General features: G+C 37.3%; 1 protein-coding gene across 1 annotated transcript; it reads left to right on the top strand.

Moving 5' to 3' along the window:
- On the top strand, positions 1-15,790 carry LOC122065105 (peptidyl-prolyl cis-trans isomerase CYP22). Its single transcript, XM_042628909.1, has 7 exons — positions 1-323; positions 1,588-1,611; positions 3,101-3,188; positions 3,882-3,974; positions 11,593-11,625; positions 15,279-15,335; positions 15,459-15,790. Exons 1-7 carry the CDS (start codon positions 157-159, stop codon positions 15,567-15,569), a joined length of 573 nt encoding a protein of 190 aa, XP_042484843.1. The 5' UTR covers positions 1-156; the 3' UTR covers positions 15,570-15,790.
- The last annotated feature ends 7,988 nt before the right edge of the window (positions 15,791-23,778 follow it).

Below are 23,778 nucleotides of genomic sequence, written 5' to 3'. Positions count from 1 at the left end.
AAACACAGAAGTAATAACGAAACACTTTCATTCCTTCACATGGTGCAGAATAAGGAAACCGCCGGAACTATGTAAAATGGAAAGAAAGAGAAGCTTTTGAGAACCGATTGGGAATTTTTTCCGAGTCTCTCCTTCTCCAGTTGTCCTTGCGTTTCCATGGCGTCCGGTGGAGCAGGGAATGCAGGTGTGGAGTGGCATCTGAGACCCCAAAACCCTAAAAATCCTATCGTATTTTTTGACATTACCATTGGTAACATCCCAGCTGGAAGAATCAAGATGGAGCTCTTCGCTGATATTGCTCCCAAGACCGCCGAAAACTTCAGGTAACTTGAAAAAACATGAACCCTAATCAAACTCATCTATGAAAACCCCATAAATTAGTCACTCTCTCTTCCACCTCTGTATTTGGCGTTATTGGTGTCTCTCTGTGTCTCTCAGAGCTGCTTTCTTGAGTGGTTGGTTAATTAGAGATAATGACGAAAGTTTAAAGAAAATATTATGATGTTTAGGAGAAACTGAAGCCACAGTAAGCCTAGTTCAGAAAGACTTAGGCAATACCAAGCTGGCAGTTTAAAGAGTTTTAGCAATAAAGTTTAGGAGAAAAATATAAGGAACCACAGAAGCAACCACTCTAGGATAGATAGCTTCTAGTACAATCTAGTATAGAGTCAGTGTTTGTGATGTATTATTGTAGGAAAGAGTTATAGGTTTAAGTACTATGTGGGAGTCGCCCCTTGCATGCAGGTTTATTGGCACGTTCATGAGTTCACCTTTATATTTAGGGGTTTCGACTTCCTGTTGGAAAATTGAGTTCCACGCGAGTTTCAGCAGTAAAGTATAGTTAAAAAAATAAATAAATAAGGAACCACAGAAGCAACCATTCTAGGATAGAATGCTCCTAGTACAATCTAGTCTCGATTCTAGAACCAGTGTTTGCAATGGTGAGTTCATTTTAATGTAACTAACCAATCTTGGCATTTAAATCAATGGAAAGCTGATTCATTGATTATGATCATAATCTTTTTTTTCTTTTTTCTTTTTTATTTTTTTTCATGGGAGTACTTAAGATCAGACCTTTGTATGCTTTTGTACTACGTTTCTTTCATTTTCGATAACTTTTCTCCGTTTATCATTGAAATCATTGTTCTCCCCAATAATTATAGCTGCTAACAAATGGGAATTAATTGTGTAAGTTCATATGCCAGTATTTTTTGAGAAATTAAAGAAAGGATAAGGGTTGATAGTAACCTTGTTTTTTATCATTCAAAATTTTTTTTTGAGGGTGGGGCACCTTTGCAAAAAAAAAAAAAAAAAAGTATTAGTTGATTTTACATTCATTTACTGACTTGGACAAATGATCCACCAGTCCTATTTTTTCAAATTCTTTATTCAGTCATTTGAGATTTCTAGATTTTTGTGTGCTTTATACATCGTCTATTAAGTAGGAATAGAAAGATGTTTCCTTGTTCTGAGAAGATTTTCGTATTACTAACTTTCTTCAAAAAATTTCTTGCTATTTTCATTCATTAAATTTTAAAAGTGCTAATATTGTTCCCTAGGACTAACTTCCCTCCCTTTATCTTGCAGGCAGTTTTGCACTGGTGAATACAGGTAAGGGGATATTCTCCTTTTTCAGTAAACTGTAAGGTGATGGTTTTGGATATTGGTTTCCTCATTTGAGTTTTAATATATGTAACCTTCCTTGCTATGATAACATTGGATAGAGTGGTTATTTCAAAAAGAAACAAAGGATTACTGGTAATGAATATTTGTTTTCCTATGCCAATATGCAGTTTCCCACTAGTAGGTGTCACGGTAAGTGTTTCATATGCAAGTGGCATGTAATGTGGAGAGAGAGTGAGGTCCAGGGTATGGAAATGTGCGAGAGGGCTGGGGATGGAATCTGCACACTAGTGTTATGGGCATTCTTTTCCCTAAATCTTTAATTGGAAGTTTGAAACATAGTTGCATTTAAATCTGTGTTAAACTCAGACAAGTTTGACAGGGTTACGAACACTAGGATAGCCTAGTGGTGGTAGCTTCGGCTTGTGGAGTCGGCACCCAGGAGAGGAGGTCGTGGGATCGAACCCTGTCGTACGCATTGTGTGAGTGTGTGTGTGTGTGTGTGTGTGTGTGTGTTTTCTTATTTATTCTGTACCCACCCGTGGGTTGCCCAAATGGTTAGGGCGAACTGGGGATTGTGTGGATTAGGCACACGGTCTCAGGTTCGATTCCCCATCTGTGCATCTGCAATTTAAGTGGAGATCATGGTGGTGGGTTGCTGTGCTAGTCTCCCCGACGATTAGTCGAGATGCACGTAAGCTGGCCCGGACACCTTGGTTAACAAAAAAAAAAAAAAGTTTGACAGGGTTTGATAGCCTCATCGAAAATTAGTTCCAATTTCCTAATTTGGGACACCAGGACAAGCTTTGTTTGTTTTATTTGTCCGTTGTTGTCTTGTTGGTAGCTAATCAATTTTCTCAACAAGCCAATCAAGTACTTGTTTAACTAGGCTGATCTTTTAGGTGTTGATTTCTGAAATGTTATGTTTGCTGGCGGTGTTCCAATTCTTGTCCTAGTGGCTTGGAAGATGAAGTGTTGAGATTTGTTGTTTAGGGTTTGGAGGAACCCTACCTGTAATTGACCGGGTTGCCCTTCTTCTTTGGCCTAGGCTCCTTGGCTCTTGTCTTCAAGCCCGTGTGGGTTTCTTTAAGCCCATGTGGGCCTTGGAAGTAGTCCTTTATGGGCTTTTGTTACCCTCACTGAGTTAGTTATTTTCCCTCTCCCCCTTCTTTTAATGCATTTATTATCCACCCAAAAAAAAAAAATGGAAATCTGGGATGTGAGGCCACCTTAAGTGTTGCTGTTACTACTCAGCCCATGCAAATTCCTTCTTATGCTAAACAGAAGTAGATGACTCAGATAATGATTTACTGAAATAGCTGTTGAGTAAGTCTATTAATCATTTAGTTGTTTATTGTGTTGCTTGTTTAACTGATTTCTTTTTTGTTTGAAGTCTGGCATTTATTGTATTTTATGCCTTTTGAACAAGTATTCATGTGCATTAGTTATTTCATTGTTTATTGGTATGAATTGGCAGAAAAGCTCAAGTTCCAGTTGGTTACAAGGGGTGCCAGTTCCATAGAGTGATCAAGGATTTTATGATTCAAGCTGGTGATTTTATTAAGGTTTTTTCCTTCCTTCAGTATGCTTGAGCTTCATTCTCATTTCACTCTAGCTAGTCCTTCCCCCCCAAAGGGAATAAACAGGTCATTGTGGCTAGTGGTGGTTAGTTTTCGTGAGTGTCAAAATTGTAATTTAGAAGATCATGATAACAAAGACTTATGTCTCATTTGTTAAAATGGTGGAAAAAAAAAATGTTGTGAGAACGGTTACCTTGTACCTATATGACACACCCTTTTGTGTTCACAGACCAGAATGTTGGATGATTAGGTTAAATGCCTGTGATTTTTCTTGGAAAAAAAATTCATTAGCCAATGCTGCTGGAATGCATTGTTTTGAATTTGTAAGATGCACTAAGTACAAGGGGTTTGAATTACCAATTCTCACTTGGTGCTGGTGTGAACCCTAGCAGAGTTTTTAGCTTTGAACTTGTATTCCTCAGTTTGTCTTTTATGGATTATTATGCCGAACTGCCTTAAATAGTTATCTGAAAATGGAAGGCTGATTTTGATTGCAAGAAATTGCAGGACTATAACTGCCTGGAAAATGCAATATCTTATCATTACATTTTTTTTTTCAACCTTAGAAACAGGCATTCATAGTAAACTTCTTTGTTGTTAAGTTTGTATCTTATGTTAACCTTCACAAACCTTTTTTTTTTTTGTTCCTGCAATTTAACAAGATGTTCTTATTTGCAGGGTGATGGTAGTGGATGTCTCTCTATTTATGGGAGTAAATTTGAGGATGAAAATTTCATTGCAAAACACACTGGTCCTGGTCTGTTGTCATTGGTATGTGTGTTGACTTTACTAATGATATTTTGTTCAGTTTAGAACTTTAGATTGGATACTTTTTAATGTTTGCCTGCTTTTCCTTTTATTTTACCGGTAGTTAATAGGTATTAATAATTAACTTAATAATTATCATCTTCATGGATATCACTAGAAGCATGGTTGTCTTGGTGCCAAGGCAAGCCTAGGTGGCTTGTACCTAACCAAGGTGTGCACCAAAAGAAACAAGGTTCAGGTCCTTCAGGACCCTGTTAGACTATGTTGATACTTAATATTACATATAATGTAAGATAGGTTCACCCTAGGTAAACAAACTCCGATACATATCAACTCACAACCAAAACACAAAGCTGATCACACAATAGAGATAAGAACACTAGAAAATTCTGCAGAATCGGGATGATTCGAGTGGTCTTATATCTTCCAAGTTAGGGCTCCAATGGACTAGCAAACCAGGTTGAGTGGGCTTTATATCAGATCAGCAAACCCTCAAAATATGGCCAGCAGTGGACCACTACAGGTATTAGAACACAGCAGCAGATCAGGTCTTGGAAATTAAAGTTTTCTGGGAAGACGAGAGAAACCCTGTGGTTGTCAATTGGCTGCTCAGAAAGGGCTGAGAAGCTGGTCGAAGGTCACTCTTGGGGAGCTTAGGAAACCCACAAAAGGGCTTGGGAAGATAGCTTACCAGTGGGAAGTTCTGGCAAAAGTCGATGGGCTCCAAAACCCTGACAAACTGCTGAAATTGAATCTAGTTTTGGCTGCCTTCAAGCTGAACTTCTGATGGAGATTCTGAACTTAAATAGGCTGCTTTTGAACTCTCAAACACTCACTTACAATAAGCAAACAAAGAGAAATTGAGAGGAAAATAAGAGAAGGATGAAGAAGGATAGTTGTGGGTGGGATAATGGCTATCTCAGCCTAGGCCTTTCACCCACAGCTATTTCAGCTGTTGTTTATCCTTTCTCAGGAGATTGGAGCAAGCATCGTCTGCAAAATTCTTCATTCATTGATTGTGTAAAACTGCTACACTCTCTTAAATAGTGAGTGAAAACTTGCAAATAGAAACTAGTTTCAAAATAGGAAACCAAAAGAAAAAAGAAACTAACATTGTTTGGCAACTAAACTCTAACTTTCATCCTAAGAAATCACAAAAGGCAATTTCTAGGGACATTCTAGTAAACAACTCAAACTTATGAAACATCTTTGACCAGTCAACATAAGAGACAAAACCACAGCTGTAAGAAGGGATCACAGGCAGAAAAAAGGATCTTCTGGACAGCTGTACTGGCTGGCTCGATGGGGGCAACTTGAAGGGCCTTCTAGAACCTCAAAATGTAAAGTAAATGTGCTCTAATAAGGGTCCAAAAGGGGAGGACCAGCTGGCTCGATCTCAGCCCAAAGGCTGGCTTATCTGGGCCTTCTTCTTCCTCCTGCGATAGTGTAGCCCAGTAAGGGCATCCACATCAACATATCTATCTATCAGGTCTAGCAGGCTGCAATTCCATGGGGGATTCAACCAGTATCTCTGCTCATGTTTCTACCGGAAAATTATAATTAAAACACTGAAATGGAGAAGAGGTTATCAGGGAATATGCAGAACCAAAGGACGAGGAGGAAGAAAACAGGGAGCAGGGCACAGCATTTTGCCCCCTACATCTGGGCTCCTGTTTTTATTTTATTTTATTTTTTTTTTTTTTAAGGAAAAAACAGAGAACAAGGAGCCTGGGGGTTGGGGTAGAGCAGAAATGCCGAGGAAGAAGAAGAATGAATAAGGGGCAGGAGGATGTACCTGTGTACATCAATCCTTCTCAAGTTTCAAGTTTGAGTGCTTAAAATTTTCATTCTAATTGCTTGAATAGTTCAAGAATTCAATTCTTCAAAATCAAGACTTGAACCATTAACCCAAGTCTGATGACAGTAGAACACGATGACGAGCAATGTAGTGCAACATTTCAAGTGTAATCCACAAGAAATAGAGAAATAAGTAGAAAAGACTGAAAAAATTGTATGTTAGGTCAGAATCATCCGAGAATTGAGCAGGGAGTTGTCCATGTTCATTGGATTGTTGTCCGTTTCCCCTCCCTGTTCCTATTTCATGCAGCAGGACTAGAGTTGGATGCAACTCTTTTGGGCCTTATCACTAGATTTTAGTTCCTAAAAAAATACTAACGTGCAACATGATGTACTATTGTAAGCAACAACACCCTGTCATGTAATCCATATGAGCATATCACTTAAAAAAATAAGCTTAAAAATGAAATCAAAAGGTCATAACTTGGTATAAGTCCTGCTTCAGCAGGATCCTTGGAGGGGTGGACTGGGGTCAGTCCTAACCTTGGGCATCATATGCACGAAGTGGCCACTGTCAGACTCAGACCCATGCCTACTTGCTGGCAGCCTGTGCATTTTACCTTTGCACTGAAGATGGCCCCTGAAAGAATAAGTGAAGGTGACACCCAACATGGCACCCACCTAGGTCAAAACCTGACCAAGGTGAGCAAGGTGATGCATTGTCAACAAAGGCAAATGCTATATTGCACAAAACAAGGCAACAACACAGCCTGAAGTACCGTGCAAGCCAGGAATCACCTTGTCGCCACCTGGGCAATGCCTTGACAACCATGTTTAGGATTTCTAGAAATGGAGCTTGTTTGAGAACTCGTGAAAAATTTACATGGTCGAGATAAACATGCAATACAAGAGCGAAAGAACATGGCCTTTCTACATAGCTAATAAGATAGTTTATCTAGTTATTTTTTCCTTCAAGGTGGGGTGCTGCTGGTTGGTAAGGGCCTGTATTCTTACATTTCTGTTCCACGAGAGTGTTTCTGAGCCAGATTTTTTTTTTTTTTTTAAATATATATTCTCCGGTAATATTTCTGTAGGAGGGAACACGTTGTTAACATAGAACTGATATATTTCTGAGTTCCTTCCCCTTTCATCCCGTTCCTTCTGTAGCGAAGTTTTTACATTTTTTGACAATATCAAGTAGGCACAGCAGAGTAACCCCTTACTCCTCTGTCTGTCGAATCTGTTCTTTTCCAACCTTAAATGGCAGCCTGATCTCCGTCTACTCCTCTTCACCTTGAGCTCGGTCTAATCGGGATGGATTTATTTAAGCCTCTCGTAGATGGAATGTGGGGTTCTCCAAATCGCAGAGAGATGGAGGGAAGAATGGGGAAAAACCAAAACTGGACAGGAAAGCCTACTGTACACTGTATTGTTGTATGATGTAATGTGACAATGGGGACAAACCAAAACTTGAAGGGAAGATCAAAGATGAGAAAGAGACTCATCACTGGAATTGACCCAATCACCCATCTCTAGGGAATTAATCATTAAAAAGGTTGATCAGGATGCTTGTTAGAGGGGAGGTTACAGATTTTTACTCAGTTGTTCCTCCTATGTGTCTTCATAATTTTTTACATCCAAAGAACTTAATTTTACTGGGAAACTGGAAACTTTTATGAATTTGTGAATTTACCTTCTGCAGTTGTTCTGCATTACTGAAGTTGCAGAGGGTTTCAAAGTGAACAGATCTACCACTCTTGGTTCTTGCCGTGAAAGCTGCATCAAATTATAACCTATACCCATCATTGTAACTAGAAAGAGATTGAAAGCAGATCAAATTTTTTGGTGTTGAAGTTGAAGAACAAGAAAATCCTGTATCTTTTCACAAATCAGTAAGTATACTGCGAGTGAAGTATGGTTTAAAGTATCTCCGATACAATACGATACCCCTTCGATACGTATCTTAAATTTAGCCGACCAATACAGTGACCGATACCGATACTTATCTTAGTGTATCTCCGATACGATACGATACGATACCCCCGATACATATCTTAAATTTAGCCGACCAATAACGATACGTTAATCACGGTGACATTGACCACAATCCACACCTAGGATGACTCCAAAAACATCAAACATACCAAGAAACAAGGGTTTGATCCACTATGTGAAGAAGGGAAGGAGGGAGATGGCACCACGCTTTTCATGGAAGTCTTCGTTTTTCGGTTGCACAGGATCACAATGAGAGAGATGTATCAGGGAAAAACTTGGGTTTTGTTTCTCTTCCAAATTGTTTCTGGAACAAAGAAACAATTTTGATACACCATAATATGATCAGTCAATCAGAGAAAGATATGTGTCAGGGGAAACCAAGACGACGAGGAAATTGCCGACATTCTTGGTCGGCGCAAAAGCCTCCAACCACCGATGATGGGAGCATTAAATACTCCTGGTCAGTCCCGTGCTTCCCGACCACAGCTAGCTGGTCTGGAGACACCATACACAAATAGCCCCACGCATTGGAGCTAACATCTCATATGGCCTTTGACCAAAGTATGGTCGTCTTCGGCCAAACAGGTATGGTCGTCTCCATTCATACCGACTAAAAGGTAGCAACCTCCATCAATAGAAAGATTGATTGGTCTGCACCATCTACCTATCCCGTAGATGCCCATCTGTGCCAATCACATACCCCGCTAAAGGGACCTGTCCTCACCTACCGCGTGTTACCTAGATTCTATGCAATATAGAATGATGACATCCATAACCGTCTGAACCTAATCATGGTTAATATACCACACCATGGTCAGATTAACGGTTATTAGACCTAGATTCAGCTATGGTCAGGTTAACCATTATAAGATCCACCACCTTAACCAAGGCAAGGACCCGTCCACCAATTGTTGTTCATTCTCCACCGCTGGATCCCATCCAACCTCACCTCCATCTCCATCTTATTGCTGATTTTCCGGTGGCGGTGGTGGATCCGAAGGGTGCGTTGGGGCTTTCTTCGCGTACATTTTCATCCCCTTGGGCTTATGCAACTTAGAGACACTCTGATGGCTTCTCGTTCGTTTCCACGGATGGTGCCAATTGTTACTACATATTTCCTGCTTGGTGAAGACATGCAATAATCAGATAAGAAACTGGCCAGTAGTGTTGCTCCGGGAAGGATGCTCTGGTGCCAAAGATAGTAATAGGGTTGAGGGAGGAAGAAAGAGATGCAGAGCTTTGAGTGTTCCAAGTGTCTTACACTTAATTTCGCTAACTTATTCTTATATAGTGGTCGGCCCCGCCGCTCATTTGATTGCTAGTCTTTTTCCTTGCTGATGTGGATTCAAACGCCATTGGTGTACAAGTCTTTGTCTAAGCTAAGGTGGCAGATCTCATAACGGTTAACCTGACTATAGTTGAATCCAAGTCTAATAACAGTTAACCTAACCATGGTGGGGTTTATTGGCCATGATTAGGTTCAGACGGTTACGGATGTCATTATCCTATGGTTAACCATGGAATCTAGGAAACACGCGGTAGGTGGGGACATGTCCCTTTAGCGGGACACGTGGTTGGCACAGATGAGAATCTACAAGATAGGTAGATGAAACCGACCTATCAATCTTTCTGTTGATGGAGGTTACTACCTTCTGGTCGTTATGAATGAAGATGACCAAACTTTGCTCAAGGGCCATACAAGATGTCAGCTCCGATCGCATGGGGTAATGTAGGAATAGATTTGGACAACCAAACTAGACCCAAGACTGCAAGAACTTTTAAACTAAGAACAACCAAGAATAGCCAAAGTAAGGCAGCAATATAACAGATCAGAATTAAGGAAGAAACAGATTTTTGTAAATCAGAATTTTGAACCCAGAAACTGGAATTTATGAGTTCAGGCTATAAACCAGATGAAAGCCTAACTCAGATATAGGAATAGGGTTCTAACAGATCATAAATCAGAATTTTATCTACAGAAACAGAAGAGGACAGAACTTCCAAAGACCAGAATTTTAAGAAGAAATAATTTTCTGCAACTGAATAATAACTAGGATTTAAGGGATTAAATTCCCAGCTAATGAGACCAATTCAGTGAAGAATAAACCAGCAACCAAACAACAATATTCAGAACAACTCAGATCATTATTCTGGGCAGAAATAAGAATAAGCCAGAATAGGAGAAATCTGGGTTTCCTAAAACCAGAATTACAGAGAGATCAGATCACTTACCTGAGATGGCTGAAGAAGAATAGTAACAATAAGAGGAAGAATAAAACACTTGAAAGGAACCTCTTGGGCTTCACACCGCAAAGAGTCAATTGGATCAAACACCAATTCCTTCAGCCTTGATCAAACACAAGATAACTCTTCATGAAGAAGACAATAGCAACAACCATTAATTTTTTTTTCAGAAGCATTCTAGGCTTTTAGGAGCCTCCTCTTCTTTATTTATAATGTTAATGGGGGGAGGGAATTACAAAATAGAAGGTTCCTTAAAAAGGAAACCAAATATTTTCCTAATTCAATAGTTACTAAAAGCTGAAATTAGAAACTAGTTGAAAAAGGAAATTAACTACTAATGACTTGACTCAATTAATAACTTGACACCTAAGGAAACAAATATCACTCAAATCAAGCCCAACTAAAAAGGAAACTAAAGAAAATGGAAACTAACTAGTAATCCCGTACTCAATCTTAGAGCCCCCCTTTTAGACCCATAAAAGTGGTCTATTACACTCAAAACACATAGGATCAAAGGCCTAACATGTATGGAACCCAACCTTAGGCTTATTCCTAATAAAACAAGCCTATTTTGGTAATTAATCTGCATCATGGGGCTATTTGAGTATGGTGTCTCCAGGCCAGCTAGGTGTGGTTGGGAAGCACAAAACCGATCAAGAGTATTCGATGCTCCCATCATCGGTGGTTGGGAGCTTTCGCACAAATCAGGAATGGTCGGCAATTTTCTCGTCGTCTTGGCTTTCCTGACACATGTCTTCTCTAGTTGGCTGACCAGATTATGGTATATCAAATTTCATTGTTGTTTCTTTGTTTCTCAAATTTTATGTTCTGATGTCCGGTTCTTTCTGCCAGAACAGAAAAACGAACCGGTGTTGCTAAATATGTTTCTGTCCTATTTCTATTCCCGAGGAACAGAAAACAATAGAAACACACCACAGGAACATTACCATATGCAGCCTAAGTGAATTGTAGGAATCAAGTGCTCATTGGCCAAATTATTAGAAGGGTTCCTTGGAAAATAGAATGTCTCAGGTAATGACAGACAGTAACATATTTGTCTTGATGGGGTTAAAAAGAAGGATGCTGGGAAGAAGAACCATAGATATGTTAACCGTTGATGTACATTATTGTCTGCCCTTCCTAACAGCTCAAGCTTTGGGGATAAACGGTTATAACATGGTATATCAAAGCAAGGAGGTCAGGTTGTTCAATCTCTGGTATGTCTGAGGGGTTTGTGTTGTGTGTTGTTGTGCCCCTATGCTTTGTACCCTCAGTGCCACGTAATAGTGCCACCACATGTTGGTGTCACATGCAAAGCAGTGTGTGTGGGGGGGCCTGCATGTGTGGAGGGTCTTGATATACATTATTGTGTGCCCTTCCTAACAGCTCGAGCTTTTGGATAAGTTGTAACAATAACAAAGATAGATTCTAAGATATAATGAAAGAACAAAATTGTTGATGGGCCAAAATTTTAATTTACTTGATTGAATTTTAGTATATAACCAGTGTTGCCAATTTTAGTGAGTATAGTTGTGAAAATGTAATTTCAAAACCTGACAGGCATCTTTTGCACATCTTTCTACAGGCAAATAGTGGACCAAATACTAATGGATGTCAGGTACTATCATACTATCTCTACTCATTTTCTAATTTGTCTGTTGTTGTACTCTGGTCCTGTATGTTTCATTTCAGATGCTAAGGATAAGCTAAATCATGCTTCATCTTATATATTTGATTTTAGTTAACTTGGAGATCATAAAAGCCATGAGGTTGCGATTTTTGGTACTGGCCAAAGATTTAGGTCTGTTTGGACACGTTCAAAAATGAGGGCCAGTTTGTGCTCTGATAATCTGAAAAATATGTCAGTTGGAGTCCCTGTATGATACGTTTGATCAATCATAATTTTGGGAAATAACTTTTGTAACATTCATAAAACCTATTAAGGAAACTGTCTTAGAGCGAATTTCCTCACATCAGTTTCTGGATTCCCCTCCAGTTAATTACAAGTTAAGTGAATCCAACTTGCACGAAAAAGGGGGGATAAAACTCATAACTTGAGCCTTGATGCCATTAATATCTGTCTTGGTTCTGCACCAAAATGGCTGTGTACTCATAGCAGGTTTCTGGGAAATGATATTTTCCTGGGCTCACGTGTTTTAAATTATTTTCTCAGGTTCCATTTGTTTCAATAGGAGAGAATTCCTGGAAAATCATTTTATTTTTATTTCATTGCTATTTATTTAAATTTTTATTTGTACATGACAAGGAAGCGTATTTGACTGTGGTTTAGAGAGGAATCCAGCCATATGATGTGGGAAGTATCCACAATGGGTGGCAGCGATTATATCATTGATCAAGGTGCCATCATTTTTTTTTTTCTCTTGCGGTTTATCTTGGCTAACCAAGCTGTTTAATAAGATTACGAATAAAAGCAAAATTCCAGATGAATGGAAGAAAATTATTTTGGTTCCAATTTATAAAAATAGAAGTGATAATCAGAGCTAAAATAACTATAGATGCATAAAACTAATGAGTCATATTATGAAATTATGTGACAGCGCCTGAGATAAGAAACTACTATTACGGAAAACCCATTTGGTTTTATGCCCAGAAGATCCAAGATAGAAGCTCTATACTTGGGAGGCTCATGGAAGGACTTAGAGATTGCAATAAGGATTTCCTTTTTTTTTTTTTTTTTACATAGGAAAAGCTGATGATAGAGTCCCTAGAGAGTTAATCTAGCAAGTACTAGTAAAGAGAAGTGTTTCGAGTAAATATGTGGACGTAATGACAAATATGTATAATGGTGAGGTGACAGTGTAAGAACTGTCGAGGATCAAGGTAGTGAATTCCCAATTTCAGTTGGGTTACAAGTTTACAACAAAGATCAGCTTTAAGCCTTTATTTGTTTGCACTAGTGATGCAGATCAATTCTTAGACTTGAAGTATAGTCAAAGAATCCTACAAGGCCTGGTCTGCATGCCACCTAAAGTGGCCAGACCTTTGAACTGTCAAGCCAACCAGCCTTGGCTGGGCCCTGGGAGATACTAGTTCTCCCAAAACCAGAATTGAGCTGCAAGCTGTGTTCTTCTAGTCAATGTTTTGTTTAGTCAAAATTCTTTCCATTTTATTATTAGTCCTTGTTTCCTTTTTATTGTTACTTTGTCAAAGATAGTTGACTTAATTGCTTGGGGAATTAGTCTCAGTTTTTTCCTTGTAAGAGACTTTCCTTTTTGTTTCTTTCCATTTTGGTTCTAGCAATTAGCACTATATATGTAATAGACTTATTGGGTCCTGCCCACGATTTATGAATGAAGAAAACTCTCTGCTTTGTGCAATGTGTTCTAGTGAGAGACTGAGGTGAGAGACCTTGGCTGAGATAGCCATTATCCCATTACCCTCTTCTCCCAATCGATACCTACTCTTCCCTATTTCTGAGTTTGCAATTTTTTGCATCGAAGTCCCAACCGAGTACTCTTTGATGACTGCTGATCATCACCATCGGTCCACCAATAGGACTTAAGTTGCTGCTGCCATCGTAGTGCATTGAAGGGGAGATCTCCACACCTGTGGCTCCCAGTTTTGAGGTTTTCTTCTGAAAACTTCAAGCTTCCCCAACCCTTAGGCTGTTAATCCTGCACTTTTCGGTGTTTATTCCCCATCCCTAGACCCCCACTCGAGGGTTTGGGCTTGATCTGAGGCTTGCTGAGTGTTCTGCCAGAAATCTCCACTTTAATGCCCTGAATCAAGAACTCGGGTAACTCTGTATCAGACCAGTAGAGACTTGAGGTTTGGAGAATCTATTTACCCCATTAGGACCTGAACTCGATGGGAGTTTGAGGCCCATCAGGTGGTTTTTTGTTAGTGTTCTGTTTACCTTCAATCTTCTGGGTTTTAACCCAGTTTTATGTCCTGCGATAGAGGGTATTGTGCTGCCGCTTGTTATCACTTTTGGGGTGAGTTTGTTCTCTATTCTGTTTAAGTGTTATTGGAGGTTCTAAGGGTTGTTACAGCTTACTGATATCTACTGTTGGGCTCATATTAATATACTGTTATAGGTCTGAAAACAGTACTTGTTTGGAGGTAGTTTGTGATCCTATCTAGGGTTAGGTTAGTTGAGTACTAGACTTACATTAGCTTATCATGGATGATTTAACCAGAGACATTCAAATTTCAACAGTAGGTTCTTTGGTGTATGCTTTTTTCTGATGGTATTATTTTGTTGAGACAAAAGCAGGAATTAATGCTAAGTTGGAGCTACGGAGATCAACCTTTGAATCAAAAGGTTTTAAAATAAGTAGAACAAAGACGAAATAGATTATGTGCAACTCTAGTTACACTATGACGGATTATGAGGTGATGAAAATTGATGAGAGAGATTTTACGAAGTGATCATTTTAGGTATCTAGGATCAATCATAAATAAAGAAGGTGATACAGAGGATGTTTCATGGAGAATTAAAACAGGATGGATGAAGTGGAGAGGTGCGTCCAAAGTGTTGTGTAATCGACGCATTCTTTTAAATTTGAAGGAAAATGTTGTAGGACAGACATATGACCAGCAATGATGTATGTGTGGAATGTTGGACATTTAAGAAGCATCTTATAGATGAACTCAGTGTTGATGAGCTGAGGATGTTGAAATGAATGTGTGGCAAAACCAGGAAGGATAAAGTAAGGATTGATCATATTAGAGCTGATCTGGAAGTAGCTACAAGAAAGTTGTTCAAGGTGGCATGTTCAACAAAGGCCTCTTGGATGCTTTAGTATGGAAGAGTGATTTGATTGAGATTGAAGGAACTAGAAGAGCCATGGGCAGACCTAAAATGACTCAAAGGAGAAGTGAGGAAAGACATGCGTAGCTTTGGCCTTGTATCAAGTATGACCTCAAACAGAGCTAATTGGAAGGATCTATGTAGCGAACCCCATTTAGTTGGGATAAGGCTGAGTTATTGTTGCTGTAGAATAAATTGAAAGTTGTTTTTGAATCTTTTATTGCATTTCAGTGAAACATTTCTTCTTCTTCTTCTTTTTCCTCCTTTTTTCATATTTATACATTTTTTTTTTTTCTAAGGCAATTCGTATTAAGTATTCTGTTGAATCATTGGAGCCTTAAGCCAAGTCACATGGAAGTTAATATTGGCAATTTTTGTGCATTTTATCTTGAAGAGGAGATATAGTCTTGATTTCCTGTAGTTTGACCTAATTTTCATTATTTTATTTCACAATGTTTTTTGTCATTCTAATCCAAATAAAATCCTTTGTGTTGTAGTTCTTCATTACTTGTGCAAAATGCGATTGGCTTGACAACAAGCATGTCGTCTTTGGGGTATGCTCTTAAAGCACCATAATTTTCTGGTTTAATCTCCTTTCTTGCATCTCCTTTCCCATTTTTGTCTTTGGAGTAGTACTTTTGGTTGTTACTTCTTAATGATTCATTGATTTCTTGTAGAGAGTGGTTGGAGATGGTCTCTTGGTCGTCAGGAAGATAGAGAATGTGGCCACTGGACCCAACAACCGGCCTAAACTTGCCTGTGTTGTAGCAGAATGTGGAGAAATGTAGAGTCCTGAACTCCTGATACCTTAACAATGGTGTAATACCTTTGTTTCTCTCTTTTCTTTTCCTTTTTCTTTTTCTTCTTTTTTTTTTTTTTTTAATATCAAAAGAAGTGAAAAAGACTTCTTTGTAAAATATTTATCTACATTGACTGTTTTTCTGATAAATATATCCTGTTGAAGGAATGGTTTCACAATCTTTCTTAAAACGATGGTGGTTTGATTTTCCTTTTTCGGATCCCTTGACAACTGTGTAAGACTATTTTTTTCAGCAAAAAAAAGAATAGGGAACTGTATAAAATATGGGAGAAAGAACACTACCCATCCTCCCCTGGTTTCTGGCCGGGGGTGGCAGGGGAATCTCTTCACAGCCCTCTCGAAACCAGGGGCTGTATCTGTTCGTGTGTTTTGTTTGAGAGCTGCCCTTGCACAATAGACAAAGGGGGTGCACAATGATCACCATGCCTCTCCTTGGGGTGTGAGCTCTCGTGTCTAGGTGCATGGATCGCTCTCAAACAGAAAACAGTATACCCATTTTTAATAGCAGAAAAAGAACTTTGTCTTGGAGCACGGCTTACACTAGTACTCTCATGCGTCTATCTTTCTCTTTACATATAAAAAGACCTCTTTGCCTCTTATTTGTGGAAGGAGAGAAATAGACACAAGGAGCACTGGCAGAGGCCACATACCCAGAAAGAGAACCACTTCCCTTTTAATAATTATTGTATTTATTTCTTAAAATTGTACTTATTCACATGCCTCTTCTATTCTTAGGACTATTCGATTTGGTGGAGATGCATTGTTAAAAAAAAAAAAAATTGGTAGATGATGTGTAGTGGATCTAGCTGAAGTGATTCATTCGTGGTTGTCAGCTTGTGTGGTTGTTCTAATAGTATATCTTCTTTGATTAATTCAATATTCAAAGTCATAAAAAAAAAATTTTAAAAAAAAATAATAATAATAATAATAATAATAAAATTAACATCCAAAGACACTTAGAGAATGAGAATACATCTCTTAATAGTCACTTTTATGCTCTCGTCAAAACATCTGTACATTACGCCAAATTTCATCTTAATCAAACAGAGCTAGATGACCTTATAGCTTAAATAGAGTTTCACGTAAAGCAAGTTTTGAATTGGTAGCAAAGGGTCCATGTGGGCTTTGTTGAAAATCCAAAATGAAAAATCATATTTATATTATAATATAATATCAAAATAATATTATTTAATTAGCCTTTTGTGGGCAATCATTACTAATATTTGATAAACAATTTTACATCTCTTTGCTACCCAAAAAGAGTTTAAAACTCCCACATTAGATAGACATGAAACAATAGAAAGAATTTACTAGGAGGAAAAAACAATAAAAGGGAGACAACCTTTATAAATAGGGAAAAAGATCCTCTCCAACATGCAGATGTGTGTCCAAGTTATCCCAGTTGTTGGATGGATAGGAGGTAAATGGTTGACGACCGAGTAGCTGGAGAGATAGGGTGGTCTATGGACTGTGTGGGATGGAGTTGGAGTGATTACCTACAAAAGAGAGGATCTAAGTTCGCTTAGTACCACCTCTTCGAAAATATAATTTTCTTGGGTGAAGTTTCCCATAATGCTACAGTACAATTTTCCTCTTACATGGGGTTCTTTATTATTTTTTTCTCAATCTCATATGAACAACACTGTTCTCTACATCATCATGGGTGTAGCGTGCAAATTCCCCCCACATTGGCGTCGTAGGGACCCTTTCCCTTTTTTCTCCCCAGGTAAATTGCACATGAGACCCCTTTAGGTATTTGACGATTTGCTATGGGGAAAAAAATGCAGAACACACACTATATCAAATTATAGATTAGCATTAATTAGTCTAAGCATCCAATGACAAAAAAGTCTCAATTTTTGAATTGACAATATGTAGAACCAAGTGAGAGGAGATAAGCCACCTAAGAACAATAAGTGGGCCATAATTTGGTAAGAAATCACATAAGAGTATTATTAATTGAAAATTCAGATGGATTATGTTTCCTTCACATCTTGCCACTAAGTGACATAAGACTCCTTTGCATGTGCTGTGGAGTAAGTAGTAGGAGATGTAGGGTAGACCTCTTAAATCCTTAGCTTGTTCTTTGAAATGTAGGGAAGAAACTTTTAAATATCCTTAACCAAGCGTTCTTTATTTGTCCCAAATCCCAATTATGTGTGGACATGACTACTCATTAACTGAGGATCTCTGAGCCAGAAACCAATCTTATGAGAATTGAGTCTAAACCACTTTAATTCATAGCCTTTGTCTACTTCTTTTGGAACCCTATTGTCATTTCGTTTTCATTATGTTTCCTTCGGTTTCTTTGTAAATGTCATCAAAGAAAATTAGCAAACATATAGTATGATTAATGGGAGGATGAAATTTCCATAATCTGATGTAAGAATGTGATATCAAGTTAGTTTTCTCCTTTAAGTTGGCTCATGTTGACTTTTTTTTTTTTTGGTTGGTGAGGGGGGCCGGGAAGGGTTCTAAGATCGGCAGCATGGCCCTTATAGGGCTAATGGGAATGCACATGAAAACATCAACATGGGTGAGATTTTTATCTTTAATGAAGAGGTGTAAGAGCATCTTTAGCACACGAAAGGGGGAGGGCACAATGCTCTTTTCGTGTCCACTCAGTCTAGGTATTGTCTGCTTTGGACCAGCATGGATCTTTTTTCCCATGCAACACAGACTGGTAGGAATCTTTTTCCATATATATATATATATATATATATCATACTATCATACTACTATATAAAAGTACGTACTCCCTGTTTTTGTTATATTTTTTTAAAATGACAAAAGAACCATTTACATCTACCAAAAAATATTCCAAAATAACCAAAAAACACCGAAAAAAATCCCTGAATGACCAAAAACCCCTCAAAATGGAATATGAAACAAATATCATAATAAATTCTCTATAATTCTTTCTCTCTCTCTCTCTCTCTCTCTCTCTCTCTCTCTCTCTCTCTCTCTCTCTCTCTCTCTCTCTCTCTCTCTCTCTCTCTAAACGTAGAGGAGAAAGGGGGAGAGTGGAGTATTAAAAAAATATATAATTATAATTATTAAGTATTAAAAGGGCATATAATTATAAACCCTAAACCCACTCATCCTCTCACCCCTAAAAATGGAAGATAAATCAAATAATAATAATAAACTTTATAATTCTTACTCTCTCCCTCTCTAAACGTGGAGGAGAAAGGGGGAGAGTAGAGTATTAAAAATGCATAAAATTATAATTATTATTAAGTATTAAAAAGGCATATAATTATAAACCCTAAACCCACTGATCCTCTCACCCCTCAAAATGAAATATAAAACAAATAATAATAAACTATATAATTCTTACTCTCTTTCTCTAAATGTGGAGGAAAAAGGGAGAGAGTGGAGAGAGACATAAAGAGAATTATGGAGAATGGGGATGGAATGAACAATTATGGAGAGAGATATACAAAAAAAAAAAAAAAATTAATAATAATAAACTCTCCATAATTCTCTATTTCTCTCTCTAAACGTGTAGGATAAAGGAGAGAGTAATAATTAATTATAATTATTAAATAATTAAATACTAAAAAGGATTAAAAAATGCATATAATATTCCTCCTTAAATCTCTCTCTCTCTCTCTCTCTCTCTCTCTCGTCTCTCCTACTCCTCTCTCTTCTCATCTACAATATCCTCTCCTCGGTCATCTCTCTCTCTCTCTCTCTCTCTCATCCTCTTTGAAAAAAAAAAGTGGAGCACAATGGAGAGAGATTCTCCATAGAGAGAATTATAAATAATTATGGAATTATTAAAAAGGCAAATATAGAGAGAGATATACCATAAAAAAAAAATAAAAAAAAAACCACTCCTAAAATCTCTCATTCCATCCCTTACAAAATCTAAACGTGGAGGAAAGGGGTATCTTCTCTCTATAATTCTCTTTCTCTCACTCACTCTCTCTAAACATGGAGGAGAAATGGGTATCATTAATTATAATTATTACATATTAAAGGGATAAAAAAATACGCACAAAATTATGGAGAGATTTATTGCATAAAAAGGGTATCTTTCAATGATCTTTCATCGACTTTAAATGTTTTTACTGCATGGAATTCTTTCTTATATATACATAGAGAAGACAAAAAAATCAATTACAACATCTCAGGATTTTTCAATTTTTGTCTCTTACAACAATAGCTCATAATATTTGCACTCAATCTTTCTCTTGTCATATTTATTAGTAAAAAAACTCTTCCCTCTCCTTCATTAGGAAATAGAATCTCCCCCCCCCCCAAGTATTTATTACGTCTCTTATCTTATTTATTAGTAAATAAAATCTTTCATCTTCTCTCCCCTTTATTAGGTAACAAAATCAGAGAGTTGTGTCTCCTCTTTGGTCTTCTCTCCCAAAGCCCACAATCTGCTCTAAGAGAGCTCCAAGAACTCCCTTTTCTCTGTTATTTTTTTGGCTCCAAGTAAGCTATTGTAAGGTTTCTTATAAAGTTCTTTAGCTTTTCTTTTCCTATCCAATTATTTAATTTAAGGTATTCATCTTCGTTCCTTGATCCTATAATGCACTTCTTATCTTCTAAAATTTGTTCGTTTGTTTGTTTTTTTTTTTTTTAATCTCAATTTTTTTTTTAATCCATACTTTTAAAATGTTCGATTTTCTTCTTTCATTTATGGGTTTATCGTATCTAATGTTGGGTTAACCCTCTAACTTGTCTCAGGTATGAAAGGACCTCAGGGCTTCATAATCCTCGATCGATTGAAGAAGTCTTTAAGGATTTCAAATGAAGGCACGCTGGGACAATCAAGGCTCTCACCACTGGTTGGGTTTTGTTTCGTTGCTTCTCTCATTCTTATTTTGAGGATTTTTTGCTCCGTAGGTTTTGATGTTTATATTGTTGTTTTTCGTTTGCAGATGTTGAGAAATTCTTTCAATAATGTGATCCTCGTGAATTCTGTTTCTTATATGGGATTGGCGGGGTTTTGGTTTTAAAAAAGTAATAGTGACTACGGTATTAATTTGGTTTATGAATCCTGTTGAATTATATATTTTGAGTATTTGAGGGTTGCAATTACTAAGGTTTCACTTTAGAGTTGGTTGGATCTCAGATTCAAAGATATCTCCAATTCTATCCCTTACTTTATTTTCATGCAATCCGACCAACTCTTACTTCTCTTTGATTCCTAAGTTCTCAACAGCCACCGCTTAATTGGAGATTCAATTGAGCACGTAAGACTTACATTAGACGCTCTAATAATTTCTAATGGACAAACTTTTTATACTGGATGCATGTGATTGCCTCTAGATCTGTCTGAAAAAAGAAATGGCTAAAAAGGGAATCTTTCAACATTAGATCTCTGTAACAAAGTGACTCCAAATTATCAAGTAAAAGAATCTATGAAAGAAAGAGTTGAGACTATCAAGCAAACCATTAATATCAAGAATTAATATGTTTTACAAATCTTTCAATCATGTTCAATTGATTTTCTATTTTTTTGATATGCTCTCTTACATGAAAGCATTACATTGTTGTTTTTATGAACTTTATAAAAAAATCATTTTTGATTACACAATGATGAAATTGGTGATTGTGATTGCATTATCGTTAACAAGCTTCTGAATTCCATATTTCTATGGTTGTAACCAAGGCTATAGAAATAGCTTAAAAAGAAAGTGCGTCAATGTCGTTCCCTCTTCAGAGACTCTAAGATTGTTTTCATCCACATTCAAGATTCATAAACTAAAGAACCCATCCTCGATAGCTTGTAACTAAATCTCTTAGAGTGAGAGACAGAGAGACATTTTACTAAAAGGAGGCTTCTCTCTTACCATTGATTGTCTAAAAATATGTTGTAATTGTCTATCATTATTTGAATGTTAGAAATACATCTTTCTCTCTCTCAGCCACGTGCATTTGCACGTGTCATTTTACTAGTATATATATATATATATATATATATATGGGTTGGGTTGGGTTGGGTTGGGTTGGGTTGGGTTGGGCTGGGCTGGGCTGGGCTGGGCTGGGTTGGGCTGGGCTCAACCATGGATTTAGTTATCGATATTGGTATTAGTCTTGGATGATATCGATACAACACCAATCCTGGATTGATTACTTTTACCCTTACATTTAAAAAAAAAACATTTTTATATGATTTTACCCTTGATATCGATATGATATCCGATCTCGCATCGTTTAGGTATTGATATCAGTCTCAGCCAATATCAGCACGAGACAGCCAATGCAATACCGATACCCAAATCCATATACTTAACTCAATACCTCAGCCTAGATCATGTCAAGAAATCTCAACCCTAACCCACCCTCTGGACTGAAAAACCCAACTCAAGACTTACCGGGCTTGGACCGGATTATAGGCCGGTTTAGGTTTCAGAGTCAAACTTGCACCCTAATTGCCACCTAAAGTTTTGTGGCGTGCTAAGATTATTTTTCTTGTCACGGACACCATCCTCTCATCATGTGACAAGTTTCATCTGCTAATGGTTTTATTTATTATTAACTCTTAAAGACCAAATAGATCGACAACCACAAAGAAGTTTGCTTTAAGTGCTTTTTCATAGTTTGACCTTTTCATGTTTATCACATGGCAAGTTTGGGACTTTTATAACACTTTCCTTATACTTGTGGATCAATTGTGAACTAGCAGTGACATTTTTTAGAATTTTATAAATCTTGAAGAAGTAAGAAAGCTAAAAGTAAATTTAATATAGGGCTTCTTCTCGATACCATAAGCCAGCTTAGTATGTTAAAAATGTATGTCCAATAAAATTAAAATATTTAAAATTTTTAAGGCTTGAAATATAAGAAACTTAGAGATCCACTTGAGAATGAAATTTAGCTATTGCTTGGGTTGCAGTCAAATAACTACAACCCATGTGATAGTCAAAGAAATAAAATCTAAAAGGGTATTTTGAAAAATACTATAACCTATAAGGGTATTTGTAAACCTTACAAGGAAGTGAATTATTTTATTTTTGTGACTGCCAGGAAGGGGTTGTAGCTACTCGAGTGCAACCCTGGTAGCAACCAAAATTTTTTCCTTGAGGTGAGCTGGCTTTGTTGGATTTTTTTGAATTGATGTGGTAAAGATTCTATATTTCATATATTGATTGGTTGCATGTTTTTAAAGAGCCCCTTAAACTAGATATCTTACGGCCAACCTAGAGCTTTTTTGTTGAAATAATACATTAAAATTTTTTTCTTTTATGGCATTTTTTTTATTTTTTTGGTGTTAAGAGAAATTAAAGATAAGAGAAGTGAATTTTTAAGAAGTGGTTTCTTTCTTTGGGGGGGGGGGGGGCGAGGGGGTGGTATGGTTCCTCCAGGTGTGCGAGGGTTAGTAAGAGCGTACAAAAAAACATCCACAAGGATGTCATTTTCTATTTCATGGAAATGGGTCGATCTTTGGAATAGGAGCCACACACACACAAATTTTTTTTTTTTTAATTTTTAAACCTAATAAAGGAAATTTTAGCAATCATTATTTAACATGACTGTATAAAGTATTTGAAGGAAGAAAAAATGCTACTCTCTCGTAACCCAAGTGGGTAACGCAGTTGGTGAGCAACGAACTTGGTACGAGCCATAAACTCGGACGTCCTAAATTCAACTCCCACTAGGCATACCTTGGGCCACTCACACGAGGGTGTTTAGTGCTCTTCACTGCTTTCAGTGAAAGTTGAATGGTTCTCATTCAACCACGGTATGACCCAGTCCATGCTCACACACAGTCACACACTTTCCCATTGGCCATGCTTGTTGACGTGCATGCGAGTATGCAGATAGTGTTCTCCTACCCTTATCTAAATTTCTAATCATATATGGTAATGATGTTTTCTAAATGTGATTTTTATTTTACTTTTCAAATCTTATGGATTTAGATATAAAGTAAAGTAAGTTTTTATAATTAAATATAAAATGATTTGGAGTTAATGATATAATTATGTATAGTAATGATTACAAATTATTTATTTATTTATTTTGAAATTTAACAAATTTGGTTAAACCAGTTTTTACTGATCAGCTTTTCCCTATATGAATTTATTTTAAAAAATCCCCAAAAAAGAAAAAAATAAATAAGTGAAAAATGGGCCCCAAACTCAAATAAAACAAATCTCTTATTTAAACCCCGCCTAAACCCCTACTTAATCATACTCCTTATGAATCACTCTCAA

The sequence above is a fragment of the Macadamia integrifolia genome, unplaced genomic scaffold (assembly GCF_013358625.1).
Source record: "Macadamia integrifolia cultivar HAES 741 unplaced genomic scaffold, SCU_Mint_v3 scaffold188, whole genome shotgun sequence".
NCBI lineage: Eukaryota > Viridiplantae > Streptophyta > Magnoliopsida > Proteales > Proteaceae > Macadamia > Macadamia integrifolia.
This window is presented reverse-complemented; position numbering and strand designations above follow the sequence as displayed.